Genomic DNA, 16,735 nt, shown 5'->3' on the forward strand with positions numbered 1-16,735 from the left:
GATCCTAAAGATCTGCTCTTCAATAATCACTATTACAGCAGTAAAGAACAACCTGTAAATGTCTTACTTGGTTTTTGGAGGTCTAATTTAGTTACAATTTGAATATCGTCATCAAAAGATACTTTTGACCAGAGCTAGATTTATGAAAATACTTATATTTTTGAGATTGGAAGTAAAAGTTGAAAAAGCAAAATGTTAAAATTACAAATATCAGTTTTCCTCAGAAGAAAAAACAAGTACTTCTGTGTTAAATGTGACACTTCATGTGACTTATGACTTCATATTTCATCTTTGCAGACTTCTGAGAAAAGCAATAGAAAATAATTGGATTCACAGTAAAAGTAGTAGAACAGAGACCATCCTTCCTTTTTCATCAGCAGCCAGTGATGAAAATTTAATTATTAATGCAAAGTGAAATGGTGTCAAAAGGAGAGATTGAGATCATATCCCTGCAGAATCTCCTACAGCTTGATTATTAGGTCATCGTCTTTGGAATCAGGAGATGGTGCTGCAAGTCCCACAGATGAGAGAAGGGAATTGAATCTGGGCTTTCTACTTTTTGGGAAAGTGCCACTACCCTAAGTAGGAGGGGGAATAATTCTACCAATTCATTTTGCTATTATGAGAATAGCAACCTATGATGCAACAATAAAGTTTTCATTAAATAGTGTATCATACCCACTGTTTTAAAGTACTCCCTGTTAGGCCAAACACACAGTTTTTGCTTGCATCTGCTGACACCCGGGGGATTTAGGAATGCAGTGTATAGAAAGATATAAGTTACACAAATAAACAATACAGCAAGATCAAAGTTTTAAAAAAAATGTCTTTGCAATTGAGTCAATAAAGGTGTTGTAGTTTAGCCCCGATCGGGACCAGACTACGCAGTCTCTCTCTCACTCCCCCCACCCTCCAAGAGAACAGGGAGAGATAATATAAGAAAGAAGGCTCAAGGTTTGAGATAAGAACAGAGACAGATCCTTAAAGTTACCATTATAGGCAAAACAGACTCAACTTGGGGAAAACTGTTTATTATTAAAACCAAAGCAGGATAATGAGAAAGAGAACAAGATAACTTCCCCTCACTCCTCCCTCTTCCCAGGCTTAACATTATCTCTACCACCTTCCCCCTTGCCCTGAGCGGCACAGGGGGGAAGAGGGAATGGGGGTTGCGGTCAGTTCATCACACGTTGTTTTACGCTGCTGCTTCCTCCTTGAGGGAAGAACTCCTTGCATCCCTCCCCTCTCCATCGTGGGGTCCCTCCCACAGGCCACAGTCCTTTGTGAAACTGCTCTGGCGTGGGTCATCTCTTACACAGGGTGCAGTCCCTCCAGAACAGCTGTCCCAGCGGGCCCTCCACAGGCCACAGCCTCTTTCAGGCCTCCACCTGCCCCAATGTGGGGTCCTCCAAGGGCTGCAGGTGAATCTCTGCTCCTCCATGGGCCCCCATGGGCTGCAGGGGCACAACCTGCTCCACCATGGTCATCACCATGTGCTGCAGGGGAATTTTGGCCAGGAGCAGCACTATAGGAAACTATACTCCTCCCCCTCCTCCTTCATTGACCTTGGCATCTACAGCCGTTCCTCTCACAAGAAATTCTTCACAACAGGCTGGCAGATGCCTCTCAGCTTCTCTTCACATCTCATCTCCTCTCCACTTCTTGCAGCTGGGCCAAGTCGGGCCCAGTCGGCCGCCCAGTGGGAGGCCAGAGGGTGAGGCCTGCAAGGCCCACAAGGCTCGTGCCTCCACCTCTGCACCTCTGCCCCCGCTCAGCTGCTTCACATCTTCTCCTTCTGCTACCAATTGGCTCGGCCTTGGCCAGCAGCGGGTCTGCCCTAGGCCCGGCCGAGTCCACTGAACAAAGGGGAAACAACTTGTAGCAGCTTCTTACAGAAGCTGCCACTGTAGGCTCCCCTCACTAAACAAAACCAGGACAAAAGGTCAGTTAAGTCCCTTGCCAGTATCCAACTTTTTTTTTTTTAAATAGGTTTAAAATTTCAACACCATTTTACTTCCAGATCTCACTTTTTTTTTTTTTCCTTCCTTTATGAAAGACATGGAGCATTCAGTCTTTATGCAAGCAGGACTTTTCCTCCTGTCAGGCCTCTGCTTATCTGATCCAGCTCAGCATACAGCTTGAACTTGGAAGCCTCCATTTCTCTGGGAAAAAGGAGCCGATTGTACCTGCTGTGTTCTTACTTGAAGCTTTAGGATCTTTACAAAGAAGTGGCAGGGTTTTGTCAGGTGTAGGGCTCTGCCTCTGCGATGGGCTCTTTATGGCCTGCCAGTTGGGAAAGAGACCACTTGTAAGTCATTCTGGCAGTTGGCAGGCCATTTAATTGTGGTTCAAAATGTTTTGAAAAGCATTTCAGGACTTGAATGATGGTACCACGGAACTCCATGTCAAATGAGAGTGATACATAAGTAAAAATAGGCCAGTTGTGCTAAATAACATTCAGCCTCAAATCCTGACTAATGCATACATTAGCAATACTAATACAGCCTAATTTACTCTTGCTTTTACAGGGTTGGGTTTTGCACATAAATAACATTTTAATGCCCATCACCATTGATGTGTATGACAGGAGCACAGTCCTTTCTGCTCTCCGTTGGCTGCATTGGCTACTTTTGTAGAAACTGAGTGGAGTAAAAGCTTCCAAAATGAACCAGCCTAAGTTCTGAACATACACCAGAATTTCTCTGCTTAGTGCAAGAAATACAATGAAAGGGACTTAGAATAATTTATAGAGTTTCTAATATAACGAAAATTAAGTATCAGCTTTAATTTTACATTACGTTAATTTTCAAGCAAGGTGGTTTGCTTTTTTTTTTTTTTCTGTTCACTAATTTTATGGAGTACCAAGCTGAGAAACAGTGTTTACTTTACAGTTCATTTGCTATGTCCCAATTCCTGTGCTACAAGTTTCCTATAGTAAAAGGCATGGTTTGAGTAAAAAATTAAAAGAAAAACAGCTAACACAATTCAGTGGATTTAAAAAAAAAAATAAATTTGAGAGTATTTCCTGTTCCAATTGCTTTTTCTACAAATCTATTTCCTAACATTATACCTAGAACTAGAATTATAAAGCACCCTACATCATAGATTTTTAGTTTTTCATATTTTACAGAAACGAGAATGCTGCAAAAAAGAGAAGCTCTATGACCTGCGTGTGTTATTTGTTTCCTGGATAGGGGTTTCCAAATTTTCATATGCCTCTGAAGAATAAAAATCTTGAAAATTAGATTAGCCTGGAACTGTTTTTTGATTTGCATACGTATTTTCCTTTTTATATTGTTAGCTGGAGAGCAGACTAAACATCTGTCAAAGGATGTTTTCAAGAGCAGCCAGGGGATATCCTCCCTAACTTAAGCACTTATTTGTGGTGCTGAATTAGAAACCTAGTACCTTTTCCCAGCCTATAAAGTCAGAAAAGCATCTCCAGAAACTAATTCAGAAAATGAGTTGAGGGATCCACAGCTCCTGATTTAGTCACTTAGCTAAACTGACTTACGTAAAGGAGGTTTGAAACTGGGCCTTAAGCTGGGGCTTATTTGTAAATTCTTAGAAATGTAATTCCATAGTGGAAATAGGGACTATAAATCAAAGAAAGATGTGTTGTGTCCTTTATACATAACAAACAGGTGAGATGTCTGCTTTAGGAATACAGAGTAATTCAGCCTTAGATTCAGAACTGCAGCCTGCTATCCCACAAGACTTCCTATTCAAAATAGTTCTAGCTGGTATACATTCCACAACTAAAACATATATGAGTGCTTCCCATTTTACGTATGTTTTCTTTTATGGGAGTAACAGCTTGCTCTTTCTCTTTCAGGAGCACATTTACAAACTGATGAAAAGCGATTCTTATCCTCGTTTTATACGATCCAGTGCCTACCAGGAGCTGCTACAGGCCAAGAAAAAGGTATTGGTCCATCTTGCCTTTGTCTTGCCACTGTGCAAAGCGGTGGTTATGTTTGCAACAATACTCAGTCTTCTCTCCCCTGTGCCAGTGCAACTGGATATCTGGTAGGTGACCAGCTTGGCGTGTTTGGAGGGTCACATACACACAGGAGCTCAATATACATATATGTGTATATATCCTGCATGCGGACATGTTTCAATAAGTTAATCTAGCAAAACTTATTTTTATTTTTACATCCCATATTGTACTGTTTTCTCTGTTATGAAGCACCTTAAATTGCAAAGTGCTTTACAAATACATTAAAAATAAAATAAAATCCCAGAAGAATAGTCTTTCATGTTTGCAAGTTTGCTTATGTAATAATTGTCGTTCTCTTTATTCCACCTATAAAACCTACAGAATGTGTTTAGAAACAATCTTATGAATAACTTCTATTTTCAACTATAAATACAGGGGCTTCTTAATTCTTTTTCTTTCCCTATTATTACATGAATAGTTTTGAATAGGCTAGAAATCTGACTTGAAAGATTGATCATGTTGCATTTCAGCAAACAGAGGCTCACGTCTTGGTATGTAATGTTTGCTTAGAAAAGTCCAGATTATGGAATGAGTTCTCGATAGACACAGCCGAGAGCATGTGGAGCAGCTTGTGCAATGCAGATTTCTATAATGATAAATAAATTTATTAGTGAGCTCTAAATAGTAATCTCCTAGAATCAACTGGGAGCCCTGTGCCTTGCAAAATCAGTGTCCCAATTGTTACCAGAAGAAGGTAGTTATTAACACCCTAGCATTCTATTGTTTCTAATGACAACCTAAAATTATGTGAAAGTACTGTGTGACTTTGTTTTTTGTTCAAACATTGATTTCTGAAGATCCAATATAGAGTGATGTTGAAAATACCAGAAAGCTACAACTGTCCGTGTGAAGTCCTTAAGTTTGTGAATGTCAGTTCATTAACACAAGATGTGCACTTCATTATTTCTTTTTTATTTTCAGTTTTTCTTTTAAATCAAACCAGTTTGATCCCCATGAAAAATTATTTTTGTCGAATACTATATCTGCTTTGCCCATCCCCTGTTTTGTAGAGTCTCATTACAACTTCATACCTGTGTTTGCTTCCTGATTTATACAAACTTTGTTTTGCAATCCATTGTTTCATCTATCCTTCTTTTCTACTCCATGTTTTCTTGCTTTTCTTTTTCCCCTCCTTTTTCTTTTTTTTTTTTCTTTTTTTTTTATTATTTTAAATTTAAGTTGGAAAACACTCTGGATCGTCGAACATCTTTTGAGAAATTCACACGCAATGTGGTAAGTTTGTTGCCTTGGAAGACTAGTAAACCTGATGGGACATCCTTCTCCCTTCCCCCTCACTGATCCCTACTTCCCCTTTTTGCTTCTCTGACTTGACAGTTAAAAACGTATTCATCACAGTTTGTGAATTTTCCTAGGAATGACAGCTTTATAATGTGCTTTCATTACAACCCCTCTTCCCTAGTCCCTTTTCCACTGACCTCAATAGTCACACATGAAGGAATGGAGCTTTGGGAGCCATGCTTTTTGCATTAGGAAGCATGAAATTATTCACTCTTTTTTTTTTTTTTTCTTTTTTTTTTTTTTAAATTTTAGCAAAGAATCTGTGAAAACCTGCTTGATGTTGTTCCTTTTTCTGGTGCCTCCCAAAATACTAAGTCTAACATAGTTTTAATACATTGGATTTCCTTCCTGTCTCCATTCTATTTTACTAAAAAAGCTTGTCCTTTTTTTAAAATTGGACATAGGGAAAAATAAACAATAATAATTTCCCCATCTTCCTTAATGTCTAGCACAGCTTCTTCAGGACCAAAGAATTTATGCTGATGTTATGCAAGGGTTTGATTGGGTTTTCATTTTGATAACGGACTACAAGAACTGATTTTTTTAATATATAATTTTTGAAAACTATTTCATGAAGGTAAAATGAAGGCTGGTAGATTTGCTGTCAGCATTCTCTTGCCACCTGCCAAAAGATCTGCTGATTTCCTGACATGTGGGATTCTTTTTACTTATCCAGTTTCTTTGGATTTTTTTTTAAACATTGTGAAAGTTTGAACTAAAGCATTCAACGCATTTATTTTTGTAGGGCAGAAACATCCCTATTTTCCCATGCCATAAAAACTGTACACCAACACTGAGGGCGAGCACTAACCTGTTATGAAAAGAGGTAGAAAGATCTTGGATTATACTCAAGTTTGTCTGCATTGTCTGTTAAATTGTGCAGGTGATGCTGCTGTGTGTGCGTGTGCGTCCGTGGCTTTTTCTGTGACCTGGTTAGTGGAACTGTGTGCATTGAAATGAAAAATGAGAGCTTTCAGCAAAGATCATGGTTTTTGTTTTTTAGTTACTAGGGAAGGAGAAGCAATTCTCAGAAACTGCCTCCCGTATAATGAGGCTCAAGAGTATTTCCTCCAGTATTTAAAAATATATATATATATATCTTTCTAATAATCAAAAAAGGAAACAAATGCAGTGAAAGAACAAAGTTTCGTGAGGCTGTGGGAATATCTCCCATGTTAAAACAAAACTGTAATTCTTTAACTACTTTCTTATAGGTAAAGGCTTCCTGTAATATGCTTTGAATCCACTGTAATCAGGAAGAAATTTGGATTCAATGGGACAAAGTCAGTAAAGGACTCTAAAAAGTAAATAAACAGCCACAAAGGAAACTATCCCAATGTTTGAAACAAAAACCCCTATATTTTGCATGGTGGTGTTGCCATAGCATGTTGCAGTGTGATTTCTGTGTTGTCTAAGCAGGTTAATCTGTAAAACAGCATTGTATGTGATAATATTCTACATTATAATTACATGGAGGTGTTTAATATGAAGTTCCACATTAATAAAAAAGCCTTGTTGAGAAAAGTGAGTGTAGAAAGTGAGTAGGACATTTAGGACCTCTGAGACACAGACTTTTTCCCAGTCAGAGCCTGGCAAGCTGCAATAAATACGTTTATTGCAGGGAGTATAAACAGCCCACAGATCAAGAACTGGTTAATGGTAGAGAATGTAAACAGGTGGCTATAAGGAGAGAAATAGCAGGCTGCAGGCAGATGTGAGGAGAATACAGCACAAAAACGGAAAAAGTTAAGCCAGACTGGGAGGCACTAAGATGACTCTCCGATAATCCCTCTCAGAGCAGCATTACTGATAAACCAGCAGTTCTGTGCACAAACACTGGAGCGTTATGCCCCGCAGGCATGCCTGATTTTCATCGTGCTAATCTCAGGGCAGAAGTACCAGAATAGCAGGATGCCAGAGATGCAAGACAGGCCAAATAACCAGCTGTGAGCTAGAAATGGGAGCGAAGATTTCTGGATGTGAAGCATTAGTACTTCTTCAGTAGAAAAGGGTGATTCTTTAGTCGTGGAACAAGCTATAAAATAAAAACCGTGGTTTTGCTTTTCCTCAAACTACTACCTGTGAATCCGGGTGGAGTCTGTCAAGTCGGGTTAGGTACGAAAGTAAAACACGTCACTGCTAGATCTATATTCCCTGTTAGATCGGCAGCTCTCAGGCTTGCAAATTAATCCAGAATGTCAGGATGCTCAAGTGCAAACCTTTTCTCCAAGACGACTGAATTCACATCACCCCCTGTCCCAGGACCCCTTGCCCACAGGCATCCTTGTTCTTCTGTTCTTATTCTCAGTTATGAGGAGTTTATAATATGTAGCTGTCTTCCTTGGTATAGTGGTTCCCACCAGGAGGGATGAGGGAAACATTTCTCAGAATATCCTACAGTGTACTGATTAACTTGTTCAACTGTGAAGTGAGGGACTGTGGTATAGATCTGTTCTTCTGATTAATTCAGAAAATAGGTGTGAAACAGGTCTTCTACAATGTGGAAAAATGCTGTCATCTCTGAATGATTTAGTAAGATGAAAATTAGTTTCTCTTCTCCTCTGATGGGTTAGAAAATTTAGACTAATTTTCACTGATTTTTTTTCTTACTTATATGAAATTGGATTTGTATTGAACTAAATTAGACCTCAGTTTTTTTTCATTTGAAGTGTTTAAAAAACCCAGTAACCCTGGTTCTGTCTAGGGACTGAACCTGAGAGGATGACCTTGTAATTCATGACCTGATTTGTTAAGACAGAGACTATGAGGCTCCTGATGAACGAGGACTGAAAGTGGGTTATACTTGCTACAGAGAGCATTTGTTCAAACTAGAATGTTTAGAAACTTTCTAAGGGCAATCCCTCTGTACTATTCCTTGAATTAAGTGGAAATAACCTACTATGGGTCCTTATTCTAGTCTGATAGGGAAAAAATAAAAGTGGAGCTGTATACACAAAAAAATCTCTAGGCTCAGCTCTGCATTTCTTTTCTGAAAACTTTCAATAAGTTGGTGCACTTTATGAAAGCTCTAAATGCTCAGCTTAAAAGCATTGACTATTTAGCTTGCTCTGTAGATTTTATAGTGCTAATGGCTTGGGCAGTCCACAACAGACAACACAAATAGTGTTAGAAAAGGGTCTGCATTCACATGCAATATAAAGGAAGAGCAAACTGGCATTTGATATATGTAATATTTATTACTGAGCACTTTATAGTTTGCCTTTGAGTAGTAAGCACAGCTATTCTTGGTTTGCCTCACTTACTCACAGTGCCACGTATTGTGTGAAAATATAGAGCACGTACACTTCAGAACTACTGGAGTGATGCCACTGGATAAGTACATTGCCTTGGAGTGACACCAGCAACAAGTGTCACAGCTCTAAGTCAGAGGCACAGGAAGTGGTGACAGTGTGCTCTGTGATCCCCCCTGGCCAGCTCAGCCCCTCAAGTTTCTCTTTGGGAATGATTAAGGTCTAGTCACCCGCAGCTCCTCAAGGAGGTGAGTAGGGAAGCTAAAGGCGAAGTCAGGGAGCAGAAGAATCTCATTGCTTGCCACAGTAGTAGAGAGAGGGAAATCAGCTGTTTATCTGGCATTTAAAAAAATTAAATTCTTTTGAAGACTTTAAATGGGAAAAAAATCCATATTTTAAAAAGCAATTAATTTTTTTTAAAAAATCCAGAAACTTCCTCTACCTCAAGTACTAACATCTACATTAAAGAGGAAAAAAAAACCAGGTGAATATGCACTGATAATGTTGATGGGAACAAATAGGTCCTTTACAGAAAACTTTTGTCTTTGATTTCTCACATGCACGCAGGATTTGTGACAGGGGCAGAGTGGTAGTCTGACCAAGATCTTAGTTAGCTGGTGGTTAGCTGTGATCACCAGTTTGGAAGCCTGAAACAAAGAGATCTCATTTATAACAGACCGGGCTAGTTTAATTTCCACCCCATGCAAATTGTCTTGTCTCACCGGGAACCAAGTTAGGTGGGCAAGAAGGTGCAGTCTCCCTCCTCAGAGCTGCCTAGGCAGGAGATACTCCACCATCACGTGCTGGTGTCACAGACGTCGCTGTCAGTGTTAGCTTGATCCGTTGCTGCCCAGTTATAGAGAAGGCAAAAAGCTGTGCTTGTTGCAAGTTTGTGATGTTTTATGGAAATACAGCCAGTACAAACCAGACTAAACTCAGTTCATATATTAAACTAGAGAGTCATAAGATGATAATTATCTCCACTCATAACCTCATAAACAAGACCTCATTTAATAACTCTGACTTTAGAACCATTTTATCTTACATTACCCATACCTTTTCCAACTGTCTTCTCCACTTAGCTGGAAGGATTTGCTTACTAGTGTCCTTTGATATTTTCCCCCTCCAAACCAGAAACCTTAGACTATTTCATGCATGAGATGTGAAATGTGAAGTCTATTGAACACAGCACATTTTCACATGACACAGCAAATTATGGTCTAGAGATGGAAATTAAAACTCAGAAAAATAGCTTCCTCCATTCTTATCAGTAGGGGACACGCTTTCTAGATGCTTAAACCAGTGTAATCTCTTGTCATGTTAAATTCTGTCCCTTTATTAAGAAACAAGGCAGATAATACGTAAATTACATCTGTTAATGAAGAAACTTTTCTGTGTGAAATTTATGTACACAAGAGCCCTACTGTGCCAGACCAAAAGTCCATCTAGCCCTGAAATCCCACTATTTTTCTTGAGCATAGCATTGTGAATGAGCTTCAATGCAGTATCAGCTGTGAGATCTTCTGTTCAATGTGGAGTCATAGAAGAAACTTCAGTTAGACTTTTGAATTTACTTACAGCTTATTCCTAAAATGTAAACAAAAAAATACCTAGTCAGAAAAAAAATCACAAAGTTTCCTATTTGACAAATACAAAACAATAATAAAAATAATATTTGTAGAAATGAAGGCTTTTACCATTTCAGAAAAGAGATGGCTTATTGATGTTTGACTAAAAAGAAGTGATGAAATAATTGAAATGTTTCGTTTGGACTAATAATTAGTTCAAAAATCTAGTTTTAGGGGATTTTTTTTTTTTTAGGAACGATGCCCAGGCTAATGAGGAAAATAAAAAAAAAAACAACATCTGTAGGACAGGCTCCTTGTCCTGTTCGGCAGTGACTGGAGCTAAGCTGCTGCACTCTGTGCTGGAAGATAAGAGCTGAGGGGCAGCACTGGCACATCCAGGCTCATCTAAGTGAGCAGCCAGTGCATACTGTTCGGGTATTAGGCCAGTGTCTGCCATTTCCCAACCAAAACATTTACCTGTCACAAGCTATTTGCAGGAACAAGAACTGCAGAGATGTATAGAAACCTTGAGGAGTCAGGCCTAGGACAAACATGCTAAAAATATTGTCTAGTGCATTGGTGCCTTGGAAAATCTTATGTTTTACCCCACACTTCAGATGGTTATTCAAGTTCAAACTACCCATCTGGCAAGAGTTTGTAGGTTAATCATAAACAAGAGCAGCTCATCAGTAAATGTAAAGATTAGTGTGAAAGGAGAAAGGAATCAGGAGTGTCAGCAGATTTGGAATGAGCCAAACAGGAACGCAGTAGCTCTGCCACTGCCTGACCGCTCCAGGAAATGTACAGCCCTGACAAGAAATGAACAGAGGACTGCAAATCCCTGCGACAGGCAGGAGGATTTTCCTGCACATGCAACCACTTAGCACTGCCGCTGTGCTGACAACTCATGCCCCAAATTCAGCAAACGCTAACCTCCTCCCCTTCCTCACATGTCTGGAAGAGAAACACACCTGCATGGGTGGCTGAGAGCAGTGTCCCGTGCTGCTGTGGAAACCGAAGTGGAGGCCTGACCCCCGAGCAGCGCTAAAGCAATTCCCCTGTGCTAGAGGAGCAAGGGCTGCCTAGTGTTGGGAAAGGACTTACTGTTTCTGCTCCTGTGCCTCTCCAGATGTGCTTCTGTCAGGGGCTGTTTGTACACCGGCTCTGTGCATGGTGCACTGTGATGTCACTTGGGAGCTTTCCCTGCTGGTGCCGGCCGAGCTGCTGGCATGTTGCAGGCGTGTTGCACATGAGCAGATGGAGAATGGTGAGACCAAGGAGTGTCAATTCTCGCTCTGCATCTTATTTTGCTCACAGCAGGGTTCACACTATTTCTCTGCTACACCTGGTCGTGGTGTAGCAGATGCGTGGAGTTCTTGTTTCTAGTTCTACCAGTATCAGTCCTGGGGAGCAGCATCTGTGCTGGCAATAAAGAAACAAGAAAAGGAAGCCATTAAGTTTGCCTAGCAGAAAGGAAGAGAATTAATGTTCCAGAAGGAAAGGACTTGATCTTCCTCTACCATACACTTCAGCTCCAGCCCCTATATAAATTTCATACTGATTTCTTATAAGCCACATATGTACTGAGGTTGTTGCTGACTTGTTTGCTGGATTATTTGAGGTGTTAGTGTCATGCTGCATAAATAGGTCAGTCAGCATATTTGTATTTAGCAGCTCATAAATCTGCACATGGTTTTGTAATTTTTTCCCCCTAATTCTCTAAGACTACAGTTTAACAGTTCATACACTATGGTAGGGACATGAACACTGAGGCCAATTGATTTTGTATTCTTAGATGTACTTGCTTGCTCCAGCTGCTGTGCTGCCTCCTCATACGCCAACTCCCTTGTCAGGGTATGTGCAGGGGTTTCATTTTGGCTTCCGTATTATTAGTAAAATGTTTAAGTAGTTTCAATTCGTATTTCCAAAGTGCACCAATACAGCCAAAATTCCTAATCCTGTTTAGAATTTGGTCATATACTTCTAAATGCTGATGGCAAGAATGTATTGAAAATATTAAGGGTCTTCTTTTCCTTCTTCATACAAACATCTACTACTTCTTATGATTTTTCTTTCAATTGTTCTTTAATCTCATTAGGACAGGAAACATTTTCCTATGTGTGATGACTCATATGCTACACCTCTCAAAACTGGCCTGTTAGATGTAGTTTCACAAATCAAAATTTGGCTTATGGAAATGCTATTAACGTTGTATCCGAGAGAAATAGCTGGACTCAGCTCTTAAATTATGACCCACAAGTGATGATCCTTAGATCAGCCTGTAAATTGAGTAAATCTGGAAATCTCCTAAAAGTGTTAATTACGAAACTCTACTGTACAGAGCTAAAATAAAAGTATACTCTGGAACAGAGCTTGAAAGAAATATTCTATAAACTGGAAAATAACAAACCCCTGCAGATCTGAATAAGAAAGTGGGATAATTCTGTATTTGGGGTTGCTATGGATTCTGTGTATTAAAAACCTTATTTTCCTAATCAGGGAACTAGGTATGATTCAGAATAAACATGGAAGAAGATCTCTTAAGGCAGGTGTGTTTTCTAAGTTGTCACTTTTCCAACTATAAGATAAATTAGAAACACTAATATTTGGAAAACAAGCATGTATTATTGTTCAGATGTAGAGTTCATATCTTTAAGAAATGTACAGAAAAAAAAGGTTTACAGAAAAAAAAAGTCATGACATCTCACTGTGTCTATAGAGGAAAATTCAAATAATATGTAGAATAAGATTATACAAGTCGGCTTTACTAGCTGACAGCTAGTTTTTGGCCTACTTTTAGGTCAACACTTCCTAGTTTGTGTGATCTCACGGTTCATTCCTGAAATGCTAGAATGTGGTTATGGTTCATCTAAAAATTCCAGGGAATTTACAAGTCCAAAATAATCAATTATTGCAGATAAGAATTAAAAAAATATTTCACAGAATTTATCCCACAAAAAGAGCTTGCACAGCTTTTTAGTGCAGTATTGAGCAAATTGTTTTAATAACTAATACAGAGCTCCTCATTTAATTGTTTTAATTAGCTGGTTTATGCAGGTCAGTACTAAAGTGAATTCATACATATTTACACAGAGTAGCCAGCCCTGTAGACCTGCAAAATTAAGCACAAATAACTTAATGAAAGACAAAGATAAGCATGTGCTCAGTATTTTCCTAGATTATGTCCAAGGCTGACAATCATGAATCACCTAACAAAACACTTAATTTTGAACAGGCTGTTTTAAATTGTATTCCAGTGCCACACAACTATTGAGCCTTTTTTCAGTATTTAAAAAGAAAAGATGCCTTAGTATAAAAGCTTACCTGTTATATTAGAGGAAAACATAAATTTAAGTCTTAACAGGTATCAAGAAGCTATGAATTTAATGTAGGTAGAAAGTGAGAGACTGTAGGGAAGGGAGTGTGCCAGGAAAAACACTTTCCGTCTTTCAAAGAAGCGAGTATTAATACTGCCAGGTGATATGGTGAACCTGGTGGATGAGCAGTCTAACCCAACATTGCAGATCATGAGTTCCCTTCAAAATTATATTAATCCTAATTTGTTCAACTTGCATTTCTGAGCACAAAGAATAAAATAGTTATTCTTTTTCTGAAGACTAGCTCTGATATATTGCATTTGAGCAACTGCTCAAAACCGACTTTCAGATCCCTGTGAGCACAGATTTAATTGATAATGACAACAGATATTAAATTGTGTGATTGCACTGAGTTACAATACAGCAGATGACTTAACCACTCTTTGGTATGGCAGAATAAGTTCATTTACCATTTACTGCAGAAGATGTAGCATCTCTCCGTAGTCACAGTATTTCTTACTGTAGTCTCCTTAAAATCAGTTTGATTTTTCTGAGTTGTGCACTTAAAATTAACAATACAGTAAATGTAAGTATTAAATATCTAACTGGAGAGTTAGAACCACTCGCTATTAAATGTTTTATGATCTATTCATGATACGTTACCAGGGTATGCCTGTGGTATTTTGAGGAGTGGTGTAAGCTTGCTGTGCCAGCTCTGCCTCTGTTGGATCAGAGCCACAGCAGGATGGCTCTAGGAGAGCTCACTCCTTTTATGTGGCCGTAGGAGAGCTAATTCCTGTAATGTGGGTTCATGGCTTTTGTCTGGCTCAGATAAAGCTCAAATCTGCCTGCAATATCTAATGGTGACTTGCCCTACACTGTCCTCTTCATGCTGTAGACCTAATTCTTGTGGGACAATCGTTATACTTCATTAAAAGATCTTGCTAAAAAACTGAAGCCACATCCTCACAACAGGAGGAACGATGAGGAAAATAATACAGTGGAAATCCAAACACCTTCAAAGCAGTGTTATGCAGTCACGTGTAATATACCTGACCAGTGTTCCTTATAAATAGTAAAGACAGTCTCAGCAAACCGATAGCTGTGTTCATGGAAAAGCTGCTTTCCTGCTTGTATTCAATCTGCCTTTTACTTTCTTACCTGAACTTTGAAGTAGCTTTTTGTCTCCTGTGACAGAGCTACTGCAGCTTGCACATTCATCTTTGTAGCACAAGGCGCTTTCGCTTGTAGTAGCCTTCTTCAAGTTCTGGGTATGACCAACCACAAAAATCTCAGCATTAGTTTCTCCTCAGCCAAAACGAACCTTGTTCAAAAACAACCTTTAAATTTGCTGGCTTATTCTGTGAAACAATCTGACTGGCTGGCAGTGCAGACCTTTAAGGGCTGTAAGGGCTTCCTGTGGTTTAAGATTTGACAGACTCCAGTTGGTGCCCCTAGTTATTTGACAGTGATATGGCAACACTAAGTGGTTGCTGATGAACAGGTTTGCAGTGATCATGCCTCTGTTTTCTGTTTTTGTTTTTTGTTTTTATCTTTTCCTCAGGGGAAATCGCTCACATCAAAGAGGTTAACCAGTCTAGTGCAGTCCTACTAAAAGGATCACCTTGTAGCATGGAAGCAGACTCAAATCATTATACATACTTTGTAGCTCACTGATTGCCTGACTCAGAGGACAGTAGAACAAGATGTTGCATGAGCAAGGACCTGACTTGTTTTCTTTTGTGTATACTAAGGCATTACAGACTCCGAGGGACTCTCTAGCCTTTCGATGCCTCCATTTCGAAAACTGTCTGCTCACTTCCTCCTTCATATCAAGCTGGATCTGTGTTTTTTTATTTTCTGCAAGCTCAAGTACAGTGAAAAAAAAGCTTCTGCTAGGCACAGTTTATTAAAAAATATACGTCAATCAAAAACTGGAAGAAATGTAAAAAATGCATATATTAATAAATATACATATGGCATCACATTTATTGCACAATAAATTAGCACAGAAGGTTTCGTTTCACTGATGTATTCACATTGAGAAAGAAAGCCTGTGTCTTTGTCTGTTGTCTGTATATTCTCTGTTAATGTTTCTTGCATTTATTTTTATACCATATTTAAAAAAGAACACCTTTTACTCCAGATGTATTAAAGTTGATCCTTCCTCTGTAAATTTGTGTATGTTTATATTGTTGTTTTATCTTTCATTAAAAGATGCAGAATCTCTTTCCTTTGGGAAGTTTGAGATTTTAATATTGAATCTGAAGATTAGTCAAGAGCAAAATCACCCCCAAAAGTTACACACCTTGTGCTTTCTAAAAAGTGACATGAAATGGCATTTTCTTTCTCTCAGTGACACCTAATCAAACACACTTTATTGATAATCATTTACTTTTGATTTTCTTTTTATCAAGCTAGCAGCAGTGAGACCTTTCCAGCTTGCTCATCCTCACATAAGCAAACCTTTCTCTAAGCTAGACCTATTCTCTAATACTGCAGCCTGCTCCAGCGATTCAGTCGCTACCCAAGACTGGATTGACGGAGCTGCATTTCCTTAGGAACGGACATGAACAAGCTGGCTGAGAGCACAAGTGTGTATTTGCTAAATAGGAAGGACAGCGGTTCTTTCTCCTTATTGTCACTTGTGATACAATGCAACATTTTAAGCTGAAAAGGCAGTGGTTTGGGAGTGCAGGAGGCTGTCATTTTAATTCAAGCATTCTCTTCAGGTGTGCTGTCGTATGTCTGCTGCTGAGGTTACTCACACAGAGACCTATTCACAGATTTACGAGATCACGTAGTGTCGTAGTTCAGCCCCGATCGGACCAGACTACGCAGTCTCTCTCTCGCTCCCCCCACCCTCCGAGAGAATAGGGAGAGAAAATATAAGGAAAAACGGCTCAAGGTTTGAGATAAGGACAGGGGGAAATCCTTAAAGTTACCGTCACGGGCAAAACAGACTCGACTTGGGGAAAACTATTCATTTATTACTACAAATAGCAGGATAATGAGACAGAGAACAAGATAACCTCCATCCACCCCTCCCTCTTCCCAAGCTTAACATTATCTCTACTACCTTCCCCCCCCGAGCGGCACAGGGGGGAAGAGGGAATGGGGGTTGCAGTCAGTTCATCATATGTTGTTTTATGCCGCTGCTTCATGGTCGGGAGAAGAACTCCTCACATTCCTCCCCTGCTCCATCGTGGGGTCCCTCCCACGGGCCACAGTCCTTTGTGGAACTGCTCCGGCATGGGTCATCTCTTCCACAGGGTGCAGTCTCTCCAGAACAGCTGC

The 16,735-nt window shown here is 39.5% G+C and overlaps 1 protein-coding gene across 6 annotated transcripts in view; it reads left to right on the plus strand.

Annotated features, from left to right (window-relative positions):
- RGS7 (regulator of G protein signaling 7) overlaps positions 1-16,735 on the plus strand; it is a 256,555-nt gene that overhangs the window by 222,403 nt on the left and 17,417 nt on the right. The window contains exons 16-18 of one of the 6 annotated variants that reach the window (XM_086743452.1): positions 3,836-3,925; positions 6,048-6,128; positions 15,193-15,308. In XM_086743452.1, the coding sequence (XP_086599578.1) occupies positions 3,836-3,925; positions 6,048-6,122 (165 nt within the window). In that variant the 3' untranslated portion in view covers positions 6,123-6,128; positions 15,193-15,308. The other 5 variants (XM_086743451.1, XM_086743450.1, XM_086743454.1 and 2 more) reach the window with 5 other exon arrangements.

The sequence above is a fragment of the Chlamydotis macqueenii genome, chromosome 3, assembly GCF_036417535.1.
Source record: "Chlamydotis macqueenii isolate bChlMac1 chromosome 3, bChlMac1.mat, whole genome shotgun sequence".
Classification (NCBI taxonomy): Eukaryota; Metazoa; Chordata; class Aves; order Otidiformes; family Otididae; genus Chlamydotis; species Chlamydotis macqueenii.